The sequence below is a fragment of the Grammomys surdaster genome, unplaced genomic scaffold, assembly GCF_004785775.1.
Source record: "Grammomys surdaster isolate TR1022 unplaced genomic scaffold, NIH_TR_1.0 126036, whole genome shotgun sequence".
NCBI classification, from domain to species: Eukaryota; Metazoa; Chordata; class Mammalia; order Rodentia; family Muridae; genus Grammomys; species Grammomys surdaster.
The window spans coordinates 3,117,726-3,141,492 of NW_021620849.1; the positions used below are offsets into that span (position 1 = coordinate 3,117,726).

The 23,767-nt window shown below is 44.7% G+C and overlaps 1 protein-coding gene across 1 annotated transcript in view; it reads right to left on the bottom strand.

Annotated features, from left to right (window-relative positions):
* Nucleotides 1-23,767, bottom strand: part of Iqgap1 (IQ motif containing GTPase activating protein 1) — an 89,369-nt gene that overhangs the window by 44,340 nt on the left and 21,262 nt on the right. The window contains exons 3-10 of the mRNA XM_028754775.1: nucleotides 11,483-11,639; nucleotides 9,920-9,997; nucleotides 8,268-8,344; nucleotides 5,387-5,454; nucleotides 3,895-4,008; nucleotides 3,198-3,376; nucleotides 1,498-1,582; nucleotides 759-922 (exon numbers count right to left, since the gene is read on the bottom strand). Of these exons, the coding sequence (XP_028610608.1) occupies nucleotides 759-922; nucleotides 1,498-1,582; nucleotides 3,198-3,376; nucleotides 3,895-4,008; nucleotides 5,387-5,454; nucleotides 8,268-8,344; nucleotides 9,920-9,997; nucleotides 11,483-11,639 (922 nt within the window). The remainder of the gene's footprint in view (nucleotides 1-758; nucleotides 923-1,497; nucleotides 1,583-3,197; nucleotides 3,377-3,894; nucleotides 4,009-5,386; nucleotides 5,455-8,267; nucleotides 8,345-9,919; nucleotides 9,998-11,482; nucleotides 11,640-23,767) is intronic.

Sequence of the window (23,767 nt, forward strand, 5' to 3'; positions counted from 1 at the left end):
GTGTGTGTGTGTGTGTGTGTGTGTGTGTGTGTGTGTGTGTGTGTGTGGCCCTGAAATGTTTTATAAATATTTATGCACTCACAAGGGCTGCTTAACGTGGCTGCTTACTCCTACCAATGTATGCTGGGAATTTGTAGGATGTATACTGTCTATCTTTTATAGTAGACAAAAATAGAGAAGACTTTTCTATTTGTTCCTCAGAGGAAAGTCTACAAGTCCAATCCCATGAGACCCAACCTTGCAGCACCTACAGTATTTGCCAGTGTCAGTCAAAGGAAACTTCTGGTGTGGGGTAATATTTTTAAAGTATTTCCTGAAGTAAAAATGGAAAACTCTGAGGTTGCCTACAGAGATTTTCCTTGGAGGAGGGCTGGGAGTGGGCAATGGAGAGAGGGCATTATGTATTTTAAGAGTATTTACATTTCTCCAAGGGAAATGGGGCTTTAGAGAATGTGCATGCTAGCTGAGATGAAAAGCACCACCAGCCTAAACTGTTGTATTAGGGAATGGCCACATAAATGCTTGCGGGGCAGCCTGGAATGGAGGGACAGACACCTGGAGGGATAGACAGGATGGAAGTGAGGACCAGACACTTGTGGGGACAGCATGAAAGTAAGGACTAGATACCAGGGGGACACAGCGTGGGAGCTAGGGACACAGATGCCTGGGGGACAGCGTGGAAGTTAGGGACAGACACCTGGGGACCCAGGCATGGAACCAAGAGGCCAGGAAGCCCACAGCCCCACCCGAGTGCCCACCTGTCTCTTTTGCTGCAGATCACTCTGTAGCTGTTTCATGTACCAGTCACTGTTCTGGGTCTGCAGCCCTCGGAGGCCCAGGGCCGGTGCCTGCAGAGCCTTGAGCAGGGTCAGTGCACAGCCCTGCTCTAAAGCCAGGCTGATGTTGGCCAGGGCAGAAGATGCTGAGGGGAGAGCAAAGGGTTAAAACCATCTGACAATAACACAACAGCCTAGAGATTCTTCCTTCCCCCAGACAACCTCAGCTCCAGACTGTGCAAACAGCCCAGTCCTAGGGCTGCCATGGCTCAGGAGCTCAAGAGTCTAGAGCCAGAGAACCTGAATGCCATTCAGTGGAGGATCTCTCTCCAAGCAGACCGGCCCTCAGTCTACAGACTCCTGCCACATTCCAGGCCGACTTAAAAGCTTCCAGCTGTGAATGGCTTGGCACCAATATTGCCCCACTGAACCAGACATATGCAATGCCTACAATATTCAAAATACCGTCTTTTTCCAGTGAAGCTTCCAAACTGTGAAAAGCACACAGAACTCTGGAGTTCCCACTGAATTCACCCAGTTCTCTCTGTGATAGAACACACCTCACTAACAGCCTTAGGGATTAAAAAAAAAATCTTCTTTGGGGCTGGGGTGTAACTCAGCGGTTCAGTGCTTGCCCTGGGTTCCAATCCTAGCAGCACAAAGGAAAAAGTAGAACCAGCTACCCTCCTGCCTTATATTTCTAACTTGGGGCAATACTTACTGTTGACTTTGTTGACATTCCCTTGGATTTCGGCCTGTGTGAGCAGTTCCTCATAAACGTCCCTTTCTCTGTCAGAGTTTTCCGTCTGAGGGTGAATGAAGACAGCAGAGATGAGCCCAGGTCTTTGGAGAGCCCAGAGAAGTATGTGTGGCTTCCTCCCACCCCATCATTATGACAAAACCAAGAACAAGTCTAAGTATGGAATTCAGACCTTCTGTAAGTGACAAAGTTACATGACTATACCTAAAAACACAAGACCCAGGTCCGCTTGGTACAAGCAGTAAGGGTCCCTGCACAGTGAAGCCAGGAGCCAGGAAGGAAGCCCTGGAGGAACCACCCTGCCTACTAAGCTCAGTGGGCTGAAATGGCATCCTCGCCTGAGAGCAGAGGGCTTCTGTGGGTACCAGGCTGGGAGCCTCTCCCTGGAGGTACAGGCCTTACCTCCTGCCTGCAAGCCTGTTCAGCACTTACTTTGGGGCTTAAATTCCTTGCTCTATAATAAAGACGTCACTGACGCCAAGGACTAAAAGAATGTATGTGGAGTCTTTGTTCGTTTATTACGGTTGTATACAGGTATGATGGAGGGGTGAGTGTGGTGTGTATGTGTGGCAGTCAGAGAACACTCCTGTGGAGTTGGTTCACTCCTTTCACCTTTAACATGGGTTCTAGTCATCTCATCAGCCCTTGCTTTTGTTTTGAAATAGAGCCTTACTATGAATCCCTGGCTGTCCTGGAACTCACTCTGTAGACTGGGCTGGGCTCAAACTCACAGAGACCTGCCTGCCTCTGCCTCCCCAGTGCCGGGATCAATGGCATGCACACAGAGGTTTGGTTTTTGAGACAGGGTCTCATCTGTAGTTCAGGCTGGCCTACAATTACTGACAGGAATCATTCAGCTAACTTCCACATACTTATAACAATAGTAAGAGTACATTTCATCCCAGAGAAGCAAATGGAGAAGGACTATATCATTATCACATCATCTTTCAAAAGAAAACTATTCAAATTGGTGTTTGTTTGTTTGTTTGTTGGTTGGTTTTTCGAGACAGGGTTTCTCTGTATAGCCCTGGCTGTCCTGGAACTCACTCTGTAGACCAGGCTGGCCTCGAACTCAGAAATCCACCTGCCTCTGCCTCCCAAGTGCTGGGATTAAAGGCGTGCGCCACCACCGCCCGGCTCTCAAATTGATTTTAAATAACCACATACAAGTGGACAAGAAAAGACTTCAATATCAGAAGACTATGTACTAAGCAATTCCGTTTATGAAATTTTACATTCTAGAGAAGGTAGAATGTAGTGAGAAAGAAAACAGACTGGGGCCTGGCATACTGGCTCTTGCCTTTAACCTCCACACTCAGGAGGCAGAGACAGGCGGATTCCTGAGTTCAAGGACAGCCTGGTCACAGAATGAGTTCAAGGACAGCCATGACTACACGGAGAAACCCTTTCTCATAAAAAGAAAACAGAGACTGGTAGCTGCCTGGAGTGGGGGTGGGGAGGCAGACTGATGGCATGCGGGCAGCAGGAACTCTTGGCAGGGACAATTAATAAACACATACACATCTATTGACGCTCAACTGTACACCCAAAATGGCCAACTGTACTGTGCCTACACTACATCTCAAGAAAATGGCTTCTAAAATGCAGATTTACCAAACATGGAAGAGCACAAGTCAATTAAAAGGATGCTGCATTTGTACCCTGTTTTTAGCATTTGTCATCTTGTCCTGCTTGGCCTGGTAAAGCACATCCTGGTAGGTGGAAGTCAGGGCTTCTTCAAGATTGACGAGCATGGCATTGGGGTTTTTTAGAGCCGTAAATGTGTCAGCCGCAACTCTGTGGTCAATAGCTTCATTGATAGCAATAACAGCAGCGTGTACTAAAAAAAACAAAGAAACTAAATCAAGACACAGCATAGTGAGATTATAGATGGTAACGGGTACACACTATACAGACAAAATGATATTGCAACCAGCCGTCACAGAGATAGTAGACCCCTTGCCCAGAGCTAGAGGGGCAGCTGGCCCTCCACCCACCATCTCCTCCTTGGCACACAGCAGGCAGTTCACCTAAAATCCACTGGAATTTTCACCATGCTGAATATTCATAATATACCCTGGCCACATGTATTTGCTATGAAAGAATGTTCATCCTGAATTATGTACAAATACCATAAGAGAAAGAGCCTCAAAGGGCACCAAAATGCAGGGCCTTTAATAAAAATGTCTTTAATAAAAATTGATAATCTATTTCCAAACAACCGTAGCATAGACTAGAGCAGTGCCTACACTATCCATAGAGCAAAGACTGCTAGCAAAGCTGCTTGTGCCGAGACCCCAGCACAGCGTAACCACCTTGAGCAAGCCCCATTTCAGCCCAGAAAAGTTCCCCTCTTACACGCAGCCTCATCCACTGAGAGTTCATTGGCCAGGATGCCCCCGATCTTGCTAAAGGCAGGCATCTGGATCCCATACTTTTCTAGCTCAATCTTCATGTTGTTGATTTCTTCTTCTGCAGAAAAGAATGAAGACCTGGTCAAGCAAGTTAAGCACCTTTTCATAACTCAAAGGGATAAAATGGCCTCTGCCTGTAACTAAGGATTAAGAAAATACTGTAGGGAAGCACTTAGTACCTGCTAGACAACATGTCATCAATAAACATCTGTTCGCTATTATTACCAATAGCACCAAACATAACTATAAGGCAGAAAGACCCAGGGGCCATAGTTTTTAAGAACTGCTGCTTCCAACCCTCCCCACAATAACCAGAGGATGAGTGGAGGAACTCAGGGACTGAGTCACAATCCGCTATCTCAGTCTTTAGTATCCAAATCACTAGCTGCTGCTCAATTTCCTTTCCCAGGCAGAAAGCCAAATGATAAAGGAGGCTTTGACCTTTTCCCTGAGTTTAGTAAATGAGTTTCCTGAAAGGAAAAATATTATAGATAAAATACTACCCATTCCAAACTCTAAGGCCAACAAAATAATAACCAGTTGAGAGATCTGACCCCTACTCCTGACCAGTGCTACCACTGTCCATTCTCTCCCCTGGTTTCCATCTCTTCAAGTACCTGACCATAGCAAACACACAAAATGCTATGGCTTAGAATGTGGCTTATCCCACAAGGCCCATGTTAGAGGCGCAGTCCACACTGTGGGGTTCTGAAAGGTACAGAACCCTTTTAGAGGCAGGTCTAAGTGGGAAGTCCTTAGGTCATGGGCGACACCATTCTTGGAAAGGATTAAGGTTATTCTGATAGCACCTTTAATTCTCACAGCTAGCTTTCAGAGAATGACGCCTGGACCCACCAAGTTTTCTGACTGTAGTCTTACAACACAGTCTCTGGTGTACATGCTTCCCCAGGCTGTCTGCCATTAGTCTCCCCCTGTCTGACTCTCCATTTGCAGTCTCCAGAGCTTTTCTCTATAAGGTATTTTATCGTACTTTCGATACACAGGAAATATGGAGCCAAAAAACTAAATGTGTTTCTGAGTCAACTCACTCTCTAGTCTTGCCCCGTAATTCTTCCCCAAGAGGTGCTAGCTATGAAGCCATTTTAACAACCGTACACATTTAACGTTAGCGCCACACACCGCCACTTTACATCTTAGATGGCACTATCCTCAAATAACTGACGCCCATACAAAAATACATATGTAAACACTAACCCCACCAGCCATCCCCACATAAGCAAAAGAACAGTTTGCAATGCCCAGGCCTGTGCTCTTCCTACCACACTAAAAGGGCAGTTCAGTTCATTTGTGGTCCTCCCACCTTCCTTGAGGGAGTAGTTTCTAGAGAACTTCTCCTTTAAGGCAGGCACTGTTGAACTTTCCAGGAGATTACTGAATGAGTCATATATTTTCCACAAGCCTCTGGAACTCCTTACCTGTGAAATCAACCTTTCCATACAGGTCTTGAATCTGAGGAGCCAGGCCCAGTTTGAACAGGTACAAACTAGAAGACACCAACGTGCAAAGAGTGAGGCCTCCTGCCAGAGCAGCTGTAGCTCAGGTGGAGGAGTGAGACTGGGAAGAGGAGCACTGAGAAGAGAGGGCCCCTCGCTGGGACTGTTACCCTAGCATGCTCAGGTAAAGGGGTGAGATGAGTTGAGGCACACTGAGGGGGAAGCTTTCCCCCACTCCATGACTGTAACCCTAGAATACTTTGTGTCACGGTGTGAGGCACAGTAGGATGAAAGATTTCCTTTAGACTAGAATTTCAGGTCCCAGTTGTGGCCCAAAGTTAACGCATGCTGAGACACTGATGTTAATATAGCATCATGTTTTATTAACATAATGTTCGCACCAGTGAGCCCTTCGCACCCGTAAGCTTTAGATAATAAGACATCTTAAACAAGCCTCATGAAAATGCCTCAAATAGCGACACTTGCTCCAGTGGAATTCCTATTACTGACACAGAAGCTCAATGTAGGTTAATTAAGAGTTTAAAATAAAGTACATGCTATTTTTTTTTTATTCTCTAAAGAACAAAAATAAATAAGACTCTAGACTCTAAACTCCATGACAGGAAAGACAAATCTCACCAACCCATCTTTCAGCAAGAAGTGTCTGTAAGTCTGTGTTGATCCCAGAGCTCAAGCAGATCAGAATCAATGAATCAAGAGATCAGACGACTTTACAGACAGCGACTCAGCAAGACACAGAACCAAACACACAAAGCATACATATCAGAAGGGGCTGCTGCTCTGGCCTGCCATCTCCCATCAAACCTGAGTTGGATCCCCAGGGTCCATACGGTGGAGGAACTGACTGACTCCTCTAAGTTGTGCCCTGAACTTGACCTGCACGCCCTTGTGCACACACAAAATAATTTTCAAATAAATTTAAAAAAGTACAACAGGGTCATCCACAGTTTTACAGATAATCTATAAACCCCAGTATCTTCCAAAATAACCATACCTGTAGATAAATATTCTAGATAACCTCAGTTAATTCTTACCAGGTTTTAGCAACACTAACTTAAACTCGATTTTCATAACATGAAGGGTTTTATTTTTCTTAATGTAAGGTGAGGGATTATGGGTCTATTTAATACCAAAATCAGTGGGGTTTTATTTCCGTTTGCTTTGTGGTAGTGGTGGGGTCTTACTATGCAGTCCTAGCTGGCCTGGAACTCACTATGTACCTGAGGATGACCTAGAACACTGACCTTTCTAACTCCAAGCTAGCATCAATTCTCAGAAGTGTAAAACCTTAGGGAAAAGGAAGGAAAGCACACAAACACCACAGAGAACACCACTACTGTGCAGTAACTACCTCTGGATTAGAGCCAGTTAAAACTCTGCAAATGGGGAGGTGGTGAGAGCATAGCTCAGGGACAGAGCACTTGCCCACCATGGGCCAGGTGTGGGTATGACTCCCAGCATGAAAGTTGGGTGTGGGCAGGTGGGAGGGGCTCCTGTGTTACTGCTGGCACAAAGGAAGAGGACGTCCCACAGTCACGAAGTGGAAATCTGTCCTGCTGTTGAAGCTCTGAGTAGTTAACAGCCTCTTCCTACATACTATCAAGGGCTGCCAACTTACCTTTCAGGAAAACACCAAACGGGAGGAAAGAATCCATGAATCCCAAGCCAGAACACACTGCTCTAAGTATGTGCTTTCTAAGCACAGACCGCAGGGGAGAACAATGGCGGACTTCCTCCCTTTGTCCTGATCCCATCATTAGGGAAGCACAGTAACTCCTCATCTGTGTTTCAAAGAATTGAGGGCTTGGGACCCAGGCTACATCAGAGGCTACAGAAGGAGCAGAGAAGAATTCTGCCAGCTTAGCCTCCCGTGCTTGCCAAGTTCAGACAACCATTGTAGGCATGGCCTTCACAAGGTTATCACTACAGACAGACCTCAGCACACCAAGCCAATCACAATGCTGAGAACTAATCAGGCTTTGGCTCAGATACGAGCATTTGAATTTGTTATGCTGGTGACACAGAGATGTACTAGCCGCCTGCAGCCACTCTTCTGCATGCTCACAATGATGCTGGTGATACCGAGGTTCCGGTCCCAGTCTCATAAAAGCCCTGAGATGGGGCAGCTCAGTGGCAGAAGGTATGCTTAGCATGTGTGAGGTCCTGCACTTACTTGAGATAAGAGGCTTCTTATAGGCCCACACTATCTATTGAGTAAGCGTGCGCGCGCACACACACACACACACACATATATTCCCACTTCCTTCCCAACCTTCCTCAGTCCTAGAGCCATGAAGCGAATCTGATAACACATTATACCACCATTCCCAACTACCCAAGTGTATATATATCTTCCTCTCCCCCACCTTCCCTTCAGACATAGCACTGTCTCTGGCTAATTCAGTACCCTGCTGGCTCTAGGAAGTGGGAACTTGAAATTGAGTCATTTTCCATGAAATTATGCTTTACCTCCTGTCATATTTGTGTGGTATAAAAAATACTTAATGAATGAACAAGTAACAATGGAAGGTCCCAGATGGCTGACTGGATAAAGAACACCACACCCTGATTAAGATGCAGAGTTCGGAGAGGCACCAGATAAAAAAATGAAAGATTATACCGTGTTTCTGCAACAATAATATATTATGGGAATAAACAAATCCCTTCTCTCTGGTCTCTAGAAAAACACAGGTGTTCGGTAAGGATAATAGCCTTCTATTCCATTTGAAAATCCTGAAGTTGATATAAAACCTCTTTCATTCTTACAGCACAGACAAAAAAATAGACTCTGGACTGAGCAGTTATCCTTAGGTGACTTATTTTGCTAAGAAGCCCTGGTTACCTGAGGGCGTGGATACAGTAGATGCATCTTGGCATGTTCTTCCGGTCATAGATATCTGTGGTTTCTGGGTAAAAAATCTAGGAAGAAATCAAAGAAGTAGACTGATTGGATTGGTCAGAAGAATCTAGAAAAAAATAAAGACCTAAGACAGCCCAGACCTCGGGAAAAGATCTTCCTGAACACAGCAGTAACACTCGTGTTTGCAGGAGTGAGAGAGGGCCCAAAGCTTCTGCAAGGCCACAAATATACTCCAGAAAGTAACAGAAGTTAAGTAGGGTGAAATCAGACAATTGCTATCATGTTCAAAGCCAGACAAACGGGGACTTGGCAAGTATGACAAGGATGGACCCTCGCTTTGTCGCGAAGGATAAAAGCAGAGCTTAGAGAGCGCACAGGAGGCGGGACCCAGGCTATGCTGAGTGAGGAGAAGGACACTGGAGAAGCAGGCTACAAAGTTGTTGTGATGATGGACAGATAAAAGAGGCATTTCAGATGAATGAAGAAAGTTTGGGGAGGGATTGGATGAAGGCTCTAGGGTATTTCCAAACTTCTGAGACTAAGTCAGAAGAAACCTAAGCTCAAGGCTTGCCTGTTTCCATAGTGAGCTGAAGGGCAGCCTGGGCAACTCAAAGAGACTGTCTCAAAATATAAGCCAATGAAGGCTGAGGACACAGCCTGAGGGTAGAACATTTGCCTAGCTGCGATTATGGCCTGGGTTCTTCTCTAATGCCACCACAAAACAAAACAAAACAAAACAACAAAAGACCCCTAGCAACCACAAACATAAACATGCTCTAAATACCATTCAAAGGATGATAAATTGTTATCACTCATAGATGACAACACTGTATGAAAGGCAGGAAGCCACGGGAAACACAGTGTAGTAGTTTACATTACAGAAAAGTGGGAACAGGCGGCATGGGTGCACAGAAAGGCCAGGTAACCATAGCAACTTGGTGCAATGTATTTCCTGACATTTGAGGGACCGATATCTCAAACATGCCCTTGACAGAGAAGAGCACTTCAGCAGCCTGCTCTGAGGAAGTGGAGACGAAAGCTGGCCTCTCACACAGACTGAGATTCGAATTTGAGTCAGCTCAACAGACCCGTGTTTAATGAAGAGCTTAGCACCGTGCTGAGTGCCAGAGACTGAGCGCCAGAGACTGAGCACTGTGTGACACTCCACAGCTCACTTGAATCCTTATTCTTTTTCAGTTACAAAACCCTGGGCTCCACAGGGAAGTCTAAGAGAATCAAAACCACCACCTAATCCCATCACAGCAATGAAAAGTATTTCCTTACCAAGGAAAAAAGAACACATATAAAGAAAAATTCTTTTCCTGAGTCAAACTGAAAAGAATCTGTATCATTAAGGAGGAGCAGGCAAAAATTAGCCAGCATGGCGTTATGTACCTATAAACCCAGTACTCTGGAAGTTGAGGCAGGAACATTTTGAGTTCCAAGGCAGCCTAGAGTACAGCTTGAGCTGCTATCTCAAACACAACAAAGAGAAGAGTAAAGGGAGGAAAGAGAAATATAAGGAAGGGCAGAGGAAGGACAGACAGATCATTGAGTGCTTTATAGACTAACTTTGCAGGTTAAACGAGGGCCATTATGCCAAGACCAGCAGTAGCACGGACCCCGCAGGTTACCTTAGGCAATCCGATTTCATCCATGGCATTCAGCCACTGAATCACATTATCCGTGTGTCTGAAGTGGAGGCCGGTAGCCTGAAAGAAAGCACAAGAGCGTTGCGTGCTGTTGGCAAGTGCTACGTAAAAACTCTTGTGAACTGCTACACCATCCCATCCCTTAAACGTCATTACACTTCCCACCTCAGTACCGAGAAGCTGCACTCTGCCTTCCTCTCACTAAGAAACTGCCTGGAGAACCTCCCTCAGCAGTGTGCTTTACAGTGTGGTCTCTGGAATCACATTGTCCGAGACTCAGTTCTCGGGCTTGGATAGCTACTGGTGACAGTGAGCACGTCATCCAGCCTTGCAGTCTGAGACACTCCATCTACTAGTGATGTTGTACATGTGCCATGAGCCTGATGAGACAGTGCACACATAAACCATGTAGGTTAGTGGGGGGTTGGGGGGAGTGTTGCGCAGATAACCAGAAATGACCAAAAGGATACAACCTAGCAGTCAGGGTTTTCGTCTGCAAATGCCCATCTGCTTGTTTTTAAATCAGTGCTGGGTATTAAACCCAGGGGCTCACACATGCTAGTCAAGAGCTCTACCCTCTGAGTTAGAGCCCCTGTGTCTATTAGTTTGGGGCAAGATCAATTTACAAAGAGATAAAGGGATATACACATTTTTCCTTGTTTGTTTGTTTTTTGTTTTTCAGACAGGGTATATAGCCCTGGCTGTCCTGGAACTCTCTTTGTAGACCAGGCTGGCCTCAAACTCAGAGATCCACCTGCCTCTGCTATCCGAGTGCTGAGATCAAAGGCTTGTGTCACCATGCCCATCTCCAAAGGGATATATGGGGAGATATACATATATGACTTTTATAGAAATCACTGCAGCAAATTATTTTTTAAAAATTAATATAAGGTTGTAGAAGGAGGCAGAAGAAGAATTGTCACAAGTTCCCATCAGCCAGGGTTCCAAAGACAAGAAAACCTCTCTCTGCATTAGTGTGCTACTGTGCTATCCACAGAACAGCTCCAGTGCTGGGTGTGGTGGTGCACACCTTTGACCCCAGCACTCAGGAGGCAGAGGCAAGCAGCTCTCTGTGAGCTCCTGGGCAACTTGATCTACAAACAAGCCAGACCCTGTCTTGGGAAATGGCAGAGCAGGGAATAGCTCTAAAGATGTCTTTATCATAATTGTTTATTTAGAATTAAAAATATTAAAAGTCTCTTTCCCATTTTATCTTGAACTCCTCCAATATTGCAGGAGGAACTTTCCCAAAGTCACCATAGCTACACTTCAGTGCCTGGTTCCCTGTGACAATGGTAATTCCCCTAGGCACTTCCTCTACTTTCTAAGAATGAAAAAATAAATCATCCGGGGCTGAGAAATTCTAGGTAAATTGCCCAGTCAGAAGCATGCCACCAGAACCTCTCAGCTGACACCATTCCCCACAGTACTCACTCTGTGCTACTCCCTGTTACCCTGGGCTTCTTAAGGCCTGTGCTTTATATGGAACAAGCACTCACCTTGCACGAATTTCTCCATAGATGCCACACAGAACACAGAACTCACCTTGTATCTGGTCTGCTCTCGATCATAGATTTTCTTCAGGGACACAACTTTGGGAGAGAAGAAGTTCCCTAGCTTGGCAAGGTAGACTCCATTCCTAAGGCCCTCCTCCAGCTCTGTGGTGGGAGGCAGGTCCTCCCCTAGGCATGCTTCCATCCACCTGCACGAGAGAAAATGATGGTCAGAAATCCTTTGTGGATTTTAATTTCTAATCTCCTGAACCAAATGTAAGAACACTCTCGGAATGCATTCCACAAAGACAGGCTTCCCAGCTGTGGCTGGGATCTTAAGTTGAGGATGAAAGCCACCTTCTTCATCAGTATGGGACTGCTCCATGAACCTCAAATTCTGCCTCTAAGTCCTTGTTACCACTTAGCAAGACTGGGAAGACCCATCTGCAACTGAAGCCACCATCTCAGCCACTTACTGTCTGTCACTGGTAGCTTTCTCAGGGCGATGACCTTCTAGGCTCAGGCACTAAGGTTGTTTTTAACAGTCAATCAGCTAAAACACTGAAGGAGGAAACTCCCAAGGAAAAAGTAAATAACAAGCTTTCTCTTAAATAAAAGAGTTCCCCTTTCCCCTCCCCCCATTTTTGAATAATGAATTACTTTTAAGTGGCTTCTTGGAGACAGGAAAGACATGGCTACATATAAAGGGAAATGGAAACCTTTCCACTGAATGCTGATCTCAAGAGTTCAGGGAGTGGAAGCCAAGCACAAATTTCTAACAGAAATGCAAGTAACTAAAATTGTTAACAGTAATGATTTTTAAATCTTTTCACTTTTTTTTTTTTTTTTTTTTGGTTTTTCGAGACAGGGTTTCTCTGTATAGCCCTGGCTGTCCTGGAGCTCACTCTGTAGACCAGGCTGGCCTCGAACTCAGAAATCCGCCTGCCTCTGCCTCCCAAGTGCTGGGATTAAAGGCGTGCGCCACCACTGCCCGGCTTCTTTTCACTTTTTTTAACATTTAAAATAAATACGTATGTAAGTAAATGTGTGCATGTTTGTGCGAGTGTGCACCTGTGCATGCGTGTGTGTGCATGTGTGTACACCTGTATATGCATTTGTATGAGTGTCTGTGTGTACACACGTGTGTGTGTGTGTGTGCATGTCTGTGCATGTGTGCGTGTGTAAACAGCACACACCATGGCGCATGAGTGGACGTCAGGAGTCAGCTTGCTGGCGTCTGTTCTCTCCTTCCACCGCGTGCCCCCACCACCACCCTGGATGGAACCTTCTGCCAGTCTTTTGAATCTCCAAGGGAAGCTAGTGAGTGCACATTCCAAACGTTCATATATTTAAATTCTACATATAACCTCGGAACTTTCATTGACTTTACGAACCTGGAGCAAGAACTCAGCTTAAAATTATTCCACTCAAGTTATACAGGCTAGCATTATCCTCATACTCTTCTCTATACTGGGAAAAAAAAAAATCCAAACATCAAATGCTGCTTGATCTGCTGGACCAAAGTCAGAAATGTGTGAAAAACTAAGTGAAAAAGGTCACAGTACAGCAAGTGAAAGTAAAAATAAGCTTTATAAAGTGTGTCAGCACAAAATGTTTATTTTGTTGTTTTGGTTGGAGGTTTTTGTTTTGTTGGAGTCTAGGGTCCTGCTAGCTTCAATTCTTGAGCTCAAGCAATCCTCCTGCCTCAGCCACCAGAGTACTCGAGACTGTAGGAACCCACTGTGACTGTACCCATAGACGTTTACATTAAGAACCAAAGGGGTGTAAGGATGTAGTTCAATGGTATAGCACTTACCTAGTAGGCTCTAGGTGCTAAGTTCAATGCCCAGTACCTCCTCAACACTAAAAATCAAGACAGTTTTATTTTCAAATCAAGCCTCTTTTAGCATAGCACGTACTGTCTGACGTACAGTAGGCGGTAAGTAAAGGCTGGAGGACACCTGGATAGACCAGAGACCTTCTGCTTGACAACAACCTTTTCTTCTGACTTTCCTTTCAATGGTCATAATAAAGAAAAGAATCAAGTTCTCCAGAATTGTAACAGTAACTAAATTAGCCACCAATCTGCCAGGGCTACAAAATTCAAACTCTCTCTTCACTGGAGCCTAAGAAAACGGTCTGGGAAAGAATGGCAGCTGCTGGGATGGAAAGAGCTGTTGCCAAAGCACATGCCACATTATTTTCTTCCTAATAGTTTACTTCTAAAAAGAAAATGGATGGCCAGTTGTGTTGGCACACGCCTCTGATCCCAAACTTGGGAAGCAGAGGCAGGTGGATCTCTGTGAGTTCAAAGACAGCCTGGTCTACATAGTGAGTTCCAGGACAGCCAAGGCTATGTAGAGAGATCCTGTCTCAGAAACCAAATAGGGTTGGGGAATGGAGGGTGACTAAGATCGTTCTGACAAACAGCTGCTGGCAACCCCAGCTCTCAGGGGACCTTCTAACTAGGGTTCTCATTAACAGGAACAAGCCTCATGACAACAGCTGAAGTCAAAAGCAGCACACAATAGACAAGGAAAAAAATATTTATTCTTAGCTTGATACGACGTCAATCTATAGGACAGTGGTGGATAATAGCATAGTGGACTCATTTGCCCAAGTCAGAGACAGTTCCCTTAGGTGATTAGATCTTCCTCCTCTCTGAAGTTACTAGACCAAATTGAAAATAAAAGACAGGACTGACTTAGGTGATCTCCTCTAATCTTTTGTCTTTGCCCTCCGTGGTCCAATAGCCAAAAACCAGTCCTGATTAATGCCTACACTTACAAGTTTCCTGCAGTAAGGTAGGATCCTAGACACAGCACCCAAAAACCAGAGCTAGAAAAGCCACCTGTGATTTAGTGACTGGACGAGCAGAGGCAGAAGCCAGAAGAAAGAGAAAAACGCAGGCACTGCTTCCAACCACCGCATGTTTGACAGCCACTGCATGTCCGCTCACCTCTGAGTCAGCTATTCCTCAATGGTTTGTTTCTGAGAATAAAATAAATCAGATTTGGGAAAAGCGGGGTTCTGGGCATCTTAGTTTGCTTTCTATTGCTGTGATAAAATATAATCAAAAGCAACTTGGGGAGGGAGGTTTTATCCCACCACCACTGAGAGAAGTCAGGGCAAGAACTCAGAACAGGAACCTGGAAACAGGAAGTAGGGCACAGGCCATCTAGGAGTGCTGTTTACTGGTGTGCTCCTTATGGCTTGCTTGCCCTGTTTTCTTATAGCACCTAGGACCACCAGCCCAAGGGTGACATCACTCACAGTGAGCTAAGCCCTCTCACACTAACCGTCAACCAAGAAAATGTACCACAGGCTTGCCCATAGACTAATCTGGTGGGGGCAGTTTCTCAATTCAGGTTCTCTCTTCCAAAATGACTATAACTCGTGTCAAGCTGACATAAAACCAGGCAGCTTACTGTTTAGTACAATTTTGAATGTTAATTTTAAGTACAGTGCCTTGATGTTATGACTGACTGGTTGATTGATTGGTTGATTGACTGAACAACAGAATTGATTGACTGACTGACTGACTGACTGACTGACCAACAGAATCAGACTGGCCTCAAACACAGGACCTCCCTGCCTCTGCTTCTGATGCAGTGCGGCCACAAGCGTACAGCACCAGACCTTGCTATGCTATTTTAACTTTTATGTTCAACCTCTGGACTCTAATTCTAAAAACAGCAAATCCCCCATCAGTCCTCTACAGCGCACATGAAATCCCTTCTTCCGCCATTACACCAGAGGCTTAAAGTCTGAGAGCCCTGAGTGTGCGTTAGCATAGAGCCCTTTGACTTTGTTCCTTGGGTTGTCTGGTTTTGAACATAGAATAAACATTAAGAAATATCATTCAACATTTTTCAAAACTGTGTGACTATTCTCCATGTTGTTATGTACTTTCCAAAGACTTTTAAGTTAAATAAAGATTCCACCAAGGGGCTGGTCACGTTTATTAGCATTTATGTTTATAAATGTATAAACATTTCTAACCATTAAGCAAGAATATCTCCGTGCACAGTGTTAGAATTGATTCTGAGGGGGAGAACTTTAGGAAGATAGAATACATACTCAGAACGTGCCAAGCCCAGGGTTTAATCCCCAGCAAAACCAAAAAGATGTTTTAAACATTGAAATGGGAGATAGCTTTTAAATTTTTGTTGTTGATGATGATGTTTTTATTTTTCGAGACAGGGTTCATCTGTATAGCCCTGGTTGTCCTGGAACTCTGTGAGACCAGGCTGGGCTCAAACTCACAGAGATCTGACTGCCTCCGTCTCCTAAGAACTGGGATTAAAGATCTGTACCACCACTGCCCGGCTTTCAGTTGTTCTATGTGCAGGAGTCTTTTACCTGCTTGTATGTATGGGCACCATGTATGTGGCGGGTACCCACAGAGAGCAGAAGAAGGCATGGGATAGACATCTGGAACTAGGGTTACAGGTGGTATGTATGGGCACCATGTGTGTGGCGGGTACCCACAGAGAGCAGAAGATGGCATGGGATAGACATCTGGAACTAGGGTTACAGGTGGTTGTTAACTGAACCACGGCTCTTTGTAAGAGTAGCAACTGCTCTTAACCACTGAGCCATTTCTCCTGCCCTCACATACATAAACATTTATAGTATTTTTGATTGCCCAAGAGGCTGCTCTAAGATTGTGCCTTATTTACGCAATCCCTCATTTACAAATTATGAATGACTTATCCAAGTTCACTGCTACTAAGTGGCAAAGCTAAACCAACTCTTAGTTTGGAACTCTTCTCAAGGGCACCACCGTTGCTGTTGCCTGGGCCCCACCTGTGTCTAAACAAAGGGAAGTGTCAGAAATCCCGAGCAGGGGGAAGAAGGCTGCTCCGTGGCCTGTCTCCTTAGCACTGTTTTAGACAGTTTAGCTCAACAGTAGAGACGCCAATAATTCTCAACTCAGATACAAAACTCTCTTATAAAATATAGTAGTTAAGGCTGGCAAGATGGCAGAGTGGACGAAGGCACTTTGCCACCAAACCTGACTGACAACCTCTGTTTGATCCCCAGGACTTGTGACACATGCACCCTTCTCCCAAATAAATACATGAATATATATATATGCAATATTATTTTTAGTTTAGGCATTTTAATTTGTCCTTATGAATACATTTAAGATACATTTAAAGTTAGTATATGTGGCCCAGCAGTTGAGTGTTTGCATAGCAGGCTTATGGCCCTACGTTCAACCCCCAACACTGCAAAATATAGATAAATAAATGGGGAATGAATACATGGTAAAATAATAACAATAATAAACATTGCATAAAAGATAAATTCATCAGCCAATGCAAAATTTTCTCCAACCCCAATGATGCCTCAAACAATGTTCCTAAAGCAGCTCAACTGAAGCACTAAGCATGAGGCTGCGCCACTGCCACACACACACAGAGATCAAAAACACGGAGGGAAAGCATTTCCGCTCTGGACACTAGTAGTCAGAAAGGTTTTCTGACACCAGGACCAGCTTTCTGCAGGCCACTCAGGCTGCCTTCTGGAACATGGCATGAGAATGAGGGCATCATGTGACCAATACCACCTGTGAACTAGAAAGATTCACACTTAACAAGACAGCCAGCACCTAACCAGTCCTCCTCCTCTTGGTTTTTGTTTTAAGTCAGAGTCTCATTGTGTGGCTAAGGACAGCCTCAAACTTGTGGTCCTCCTCAGTGCTAGGATCACGTGGTGGTTTACAGAGACCTGTGCCGTGACACTCTGCTCTTCATTGGCTAAAAGAGGAGAGTAGCAAAACCTCCAAATAGAGTTGTCGTTAAGAATTCAGTAGGGTTACGACTGGAGTCTAGCACAGTGCTTGGCAGATGATTAAAAGATGTCTGTGCCTTTTCCTCCTGTGAGTCACAAACTTGCTACTTGATACTTCCGTTAAGTACAATGATCCCAGTTCCTTCAAGTATTCTCGTAAAAAGAATAATAATAGCATATGCCCTGAGAGTTTTCTGGATGATAAAACAGTATACATAACTGCTAGGAATACCACCTGAAGCAAAGAAGGCACTCAAAATGCCCGGCATCAACAGGTGTGTGGGACCTGCTCCTCAGGACCCTCGGCATCCTTCTCACATTCATTGGATGAATGTTCATCTCTGAACATTCTCCAACTGAACACAAGACCTACAGCCACAAGGAGACAAGCCTCTGAGCGTGTCCGTGAGGGAATTTTTAACTGGGTTAGCTAAGGTGAGAAGACCCACCCTAACTGTGTGTGAGCAGTGCTACTTCATGGGCTAAGTCCCAGGCTGACCAAAATGAGACAGCCAGCTGAGCACCATGCTCATCCGTTCCACTCACCGAGCGTTCAATGCGACCTCAAACTCTTGTCGCCATGACGGGCTGCACCCTCAAACTGTAAACTAAAACAGAACCCTCCTTCCGGGCATGGTGGCACACACCTGTAATCTCAGTACTCAGGAGGTAGGATGAAATTGAATTCTGTGAGTTCAAGGCCAGCGTTGTCAACAAAGTGAGTTCTAGGCCAGTCAGGGCTACAGATAAAACCTTGTCTTAAATTAAAAAAAAAATAATAATAAATAAATTAAAAATAAATAAATAAATAAGAAGAACAGAAAGGGTTTTTTTTCCCCCTTAAGTTCGGAGAATATCATACCAAGCGATGACCTAAGAATACCCTACATGTGATCAGGGTTCAGCCACAGATACAGCTTAGTGATGAAATTGCTATTTTTATAGAGAGTTCCTCCTCTCATAAAGGGTATATAAATAGTCATCGGTTTCTCCTCAAACTACTTGTATGTAGCCTAAATGTGAAATATGATTCAAAGTTCTATCAGATCTGGAACTATTTCACAGAATATTAGACTGGAAAACTTGTTGCCAATATAAACAAAACTTAAAAAAAAACAATCTAACCCCATGTAGCAGCTCCGAAACTAAATATGTGCATTTCCTCATCTGATCTTTGCTAGACCTCAGAAGAGTAAGCAGCACTCACTGCCTTGCTTCACAAACAGGATGGAGGGTTACCCAAGAGCACCGCTGGTCAGCTCACGTTGGACCCTAGCTCAGCGTGATCCAAAGTTCACATTGTTTTCTTTAAACCTGTCTTTTTCTATTATATTATGCATGTGGTTATCTGGCGCATATGTCTGTGCGCTGTGTGTCTGCAGTGTCTGTGGAGGCCAGAAGAGGGTGTCAGATCCTCTGAGACCTACAGTGGTGGGCCACCGTGCGGATGCTGGGATTCAAACCCACATCCTCTGGAAGAGCAACGTGCTCTTAACTGCTGAGGATCTCTCCAGCCCTGAAGTCCACAACATACTCCTTCCTTCAAAGACAGTAACTGATACAACCTACTGCACACCCATTCGCCAGCACAAGCTCACGATCTAGAGCTGGGCTTCTTCAAGCCAGCAGCAGCAGCTCGGTTCATGACCTTAGCAACAGGCTCTGCTCTGATCGAGCCTTCAGAGAGGAGCCTCGAGAGGATGAAATCTTGGTGACTGCTACTGATATAATTAGTAGGAAAACTGAGGGCTTGTGTAATTACATGACGTTTTTAAAGAAATTCTTTATGAGGATGCATGTTGGGACAGGGTCTTGCTACAGAATCCAAGCTGGCTTCAAACTCCCAATTCTCCCCGTCTCTGCTTCCTAAATTCAGGAACTATAAATGAGTGTCATTTGTCCAAAACATAGAGCTAACTTTTAATCACATACTTTGCAATTAATATGAAAACCAAAGTTGATTTAGAGATTTAAATATGTGTACATATACATGAATGTATATATAATATACATATATATGTGAAGTTATAGAATCTTAAAAGAGGAAAGAGTTTAAAGAGTTTACAAACAAGAGTACTCAGGCAGCAATCAGAGGGAAGGAGACGAGGTGAGATGGCTCAGGGGTAAAGGCACTTAACCCCAAGTATGATGACTGGAGTTCAGTGCACAGTGGAAGAAGAGAAGCAACTTCTCCCACCTGTCTTTGCCCTTCACATGAGCAGATGGCACACGCGTACCCAGACACCCATATGCACACTAAACAAATAAAAGTAATTATCTTAGAGTTTCTACCCAGTGTAATGATGCTGGCCTACAGATTCCAGGCTTACAGAGCAAGCTGAGGCTAGCCTCAAAAAATAGAAGATAAATAAACAAAGCAGAACAGTCTAGCCCATGTCTGTAACCCTCACTACAATCCTGCACTCAGGAGCTCAGGCAGGACCAGCCAGCCTGGACTACATACCAAGACCTTGCCTCTACAAAGGACAAAAGCAAAGAAAACCACTCCCAACCGCTACCCTCCCAAACATCACACAACAGCAAACATGGTGGCCTTTTCTTCTAAGCTCAAGGCCAGTCTAGTTGACAAATTTATTTCCAGGCCAGCCACAGCTACATAGCCAAGACCTGGTCTTAAAAAAAAAAAAAAAAAAAAAAAAAAATACAGCAACAACAAAAATAAACTGGAAAGGTAAAATTGAAACACAGAACAGTTGCTAATAATTTCCTGGATTTATACATATATTTTAAACACTTAAAATGACAAATATTTTCCTAGAAAAAATTAGGTAGAAACACAAGCAGGCAACTTATAAAATAAAAAATAGAAATAGCCAGTGCTCACACAAAAATGTTCAGTCTTCCAGTCATCCATGAAATGCAAATTAAAGTAACAATATCACCATCTGCCAGACTGCCAAATAGTAAAAATAATAACTTATTATTCACTTTGTGGGAAAATCCCACATTATCACATAGTTCTAGAAAGAAAAAAAAAATCTGGCGCCATAAGCCATCTATAGCAACTTACAGAACTTCTATAAAAGGAAAGAGAAAACATTTAAAAAAAAAAAAAAAAGAATGACCTGGGGACTTCTGGCACGGATGACTAAATAGGAGATGAAACCATACTGAGATCATGGGAGACAAGAAAATGACAAGTGCATGTTGGGCCTGAAATGTCAACGGGACAGCCATCCAGAGAGCGACATCCTGCAGGCACCCGGAAACCCAAGCCTGAGGTGAGGCGCCATCTCCAAGCCTGGGGAGGAGGCGCTCTCCAGAGAGACAAGTTGTAAAGACAAATACAACCCGAGAGAGAGCCCAGGACAGGACAGGGTGGAGAGTCCCTGAGGTAAGAGGAGAAATCAAGAGGGAATCATGTGGTGGCAATCAAGGAAGAGAAACACTCCAGGAATCTGGATGCCATCACCACCTTCAAATGCTGTAAAAAGGGACAGCAAAGAGAAGATGTGACAAAGTCAGCTCACAGTGACCAGAAAAGTAGGAAATACTGGGAGTGGAAATGGCAGTGGCAAGGCGGCAGACTGTTTTCAAGTTTAAGCAGAGAAGAGTTTTCCAGCCACAGCCAGGGTGTGAGTTTAAAAACAAAACAAAACAATCAACCCAAAAGAACATCACACAGGACTGAACCCTCAGATACCACAAAGAGAAATGGAAAGGCCTACATCCAGGATAAGGACTCTCCTCTCATCCCAAAGGGCTGTCCCAAAAGCAGGGACATCTCTGAGGAAGGTACTCAGAGGTCCACGGAGACTTCTGGACACCACTGTAGAGAGGAAACAAGTCGGAAATCACAGCAGAAAGTAGTATCAATCCCAGCACTATCGAGGCAGAGGCAGGAGGATCTCTGTGAGTTCAAGAGCAACCTGGGCTACACAGAGACCCTGGGGGAGAGGAAGAAAGAAGAGGGAGAGAACAAAAGAGAGAAGAGGGGAGGGAGAGAGATGAGGGGGAAAGAAGAGGGAGGGGGAGGGAGAGGGAGAGGGAGAGAGATGAGGGGGAGAGAAGGGGAGGACAGAGTTAGTAAATTAGCTCAGGTGGCCTGAGGCTCTGTGATGTGGAACCTAGCTGACTTCATGGGGACTGCCTTTTAGGTGAAGGCTGCTGGCCAGCCACCTCGACAGTCACAATCACGGCAAGTGTCTAAGACGTTGCTTCCATAGGTCATGATGTATGAGTTGATACGAGACATGACAAACTGGAGGGGGGAGTGCAGGAAGAGTTGGGGAAGGAGCAGGGATTAGTCCAGGATGGTGGGAAACCCAGGGACAGGGCTGTGTCTGCTCAGTCCCTGTCCTGCTCCCTTGAGGGAGATGTAGTCATGCCTACAAGAAAGAACAAAGATGGAGGACTGAATAGAGAAAGCAGGGCTCGGAAGAGTGGAGGTGATAACCAGCTGACATAGGAGCACACCCTACCTCTACCTGAGGAAAGAGGGAAGGAAATAAGAATGAGCAAGAATGACACGATATCTGACCCCACTGGACTTCCGTTTCCTGTCTGTAACTTGGGAAGGAACAACATCTAACACCTCCTAAACTTGGTGTGAGGAGTGGGAGGTCATATACACCAAGAGCTAGGAGAAAATAAGTAATGGTACTATTTATCTGTGTGTGGTGTGTGTGTGTGTGTGTGTGTGTGTGTGTGTGTGTGTGTGGGAGGGGGGAGGGGAAAGGGGGGAGGGGAAGAGAGAGAAAGAGAGGGAGCATATAAACCAGCTCAATCCCCAGAAATAAATCTTCTAGAGGCTGAGTTCAGTGGTTACATAATACTTGTCTACCTGGTCCTACTGATAACATTTTTCAATTCTCGGCCCTACCCATTCTGCCACCAGCGAAACAAAGATGTGACTATTCCAGAACACTACTGTGGTTAAGGCTAAAACAAGCCCGGACCAAGAGCATATGCAGAAAAGAATCCTAATTCAGGGTGGGAATCTGAATTAGGGGTCTGTGAAGAGGAAACCAGTTGAACAAGTTCTGCAGAGCACATGACTTCAGTGGTTTCCCAGCTCTGTGCAATACAGAAGGGGAACCGACCAATGCCGGAACTGACTGCCCCAACCACTGAGAATCAGTTCCTCCAGGAGCAGAAACTCAGCTACCACACCCATCCTGCCCAGTGGAACTCCATGCCAGGATTACCCTCTGCTAAAAACCTCCCAAATACGGTCAGCTAGCCCTACACTGGGGATTCCATTAAACCACCCTCACATGCACCCCCTGGGTGTGCAAACGGCCTGAGAAAATCGACAGTGTGTGGCAGGTGCAGCCCAGAGAGAGAAACAGCAAACTTAAAGACACCACTGTGTATCACAGGAGGATCCCTGGACAGCTTGCTTCCCAGGGAAAGCCTTTGGGATTGAGAAGACAAGGGGTTTGATAGAAGAAAACAAGTCAGGCTGAAGGAGACAAAGAAAATGTACAAACTCTTTCGGTATTTGAAACAGAAATGAAGGAATTTAAAGCCGGGTGTGGTGGCAGACACCTGTAATCCCAGCACAGGGAGGTTGGGACAGAGGGCTCAGGAGTCCAAGGTCACCCTCAGCTACAAGCCAAACTACCTGAGCCAGTCTCAAAAAAAAAAAAAAAAAAAAAAAAGAGACCGATTTTAAAAGATTATTCTGAGCAGTAGGAATAAAAAGAAGGGCCTGTGAGAGGAGAGAAGGCATGAAATGAAAGAAAATACCACAGTAGTGAGGGGGAAAACACAAAAGCTTGTCTCTAGGCTAAAGCAGCAAAATGAGAAATCTGGAAATCTGGAGAGCATCTATCTTAAAAGAAATTTCTGAATACGAATTAAACCAATTTGAAAAAAATACAGAAATAAGTTAGAAGCAGAGAAAGATGTTTTCTTGTTAAGTGATGTGATTAACTTCTGCGCTTGTTTAAATCTGACACAGGTAAATCATTTTATTAAGAGCTGAATCAGAAAAGATGTCTCTCATATTTTAACAGGCCCTCTGTCGGACTGGGGTGATAAAAACTAGTAATTCACTAAATGTTACAGGTGAATTCTATGCCATCTAAATTAAAGTCTACAAATCTTTTCTTTTTCATTGAATTTGTTTATTTGTGTGCCACAGAGTATATGGGGAGGTTAGAGGACAGCTTCCAAGAGGAGGTCGCAAGGACTGAACCCAAGCTGTCAGGCTTAGTGGCAAATCAAGCAAAGCACCTTTACCTGCTGAGTCACCTTTCAGAATGCTTCATTTTAAATAATTTTAAAAAAAAAAATCAGAAACTGAATGAAACCTAGACAATAGCTAAGTCTCTGCAGCTCTAGATTAGTTACTGTAGCTGTGACCCTCTCCAAAGTGTGACCCAGGGGCTCAGCAGGAGGGTGCTTGCCTAGCGCGGTGAAACCCTAGGTTCATCCCAAGAACTCTTCCCTAAAAAGAAGAGAGTGGATAAAAAGGATGAGCAGCCCCTATAGGAAGGAGAAGACAGGCTCCTATTTCCTCTCTCTCTCTCTCTCTCTCTCTCTCTCTCTCTCTCTCTCTCTCTCTCTCTCT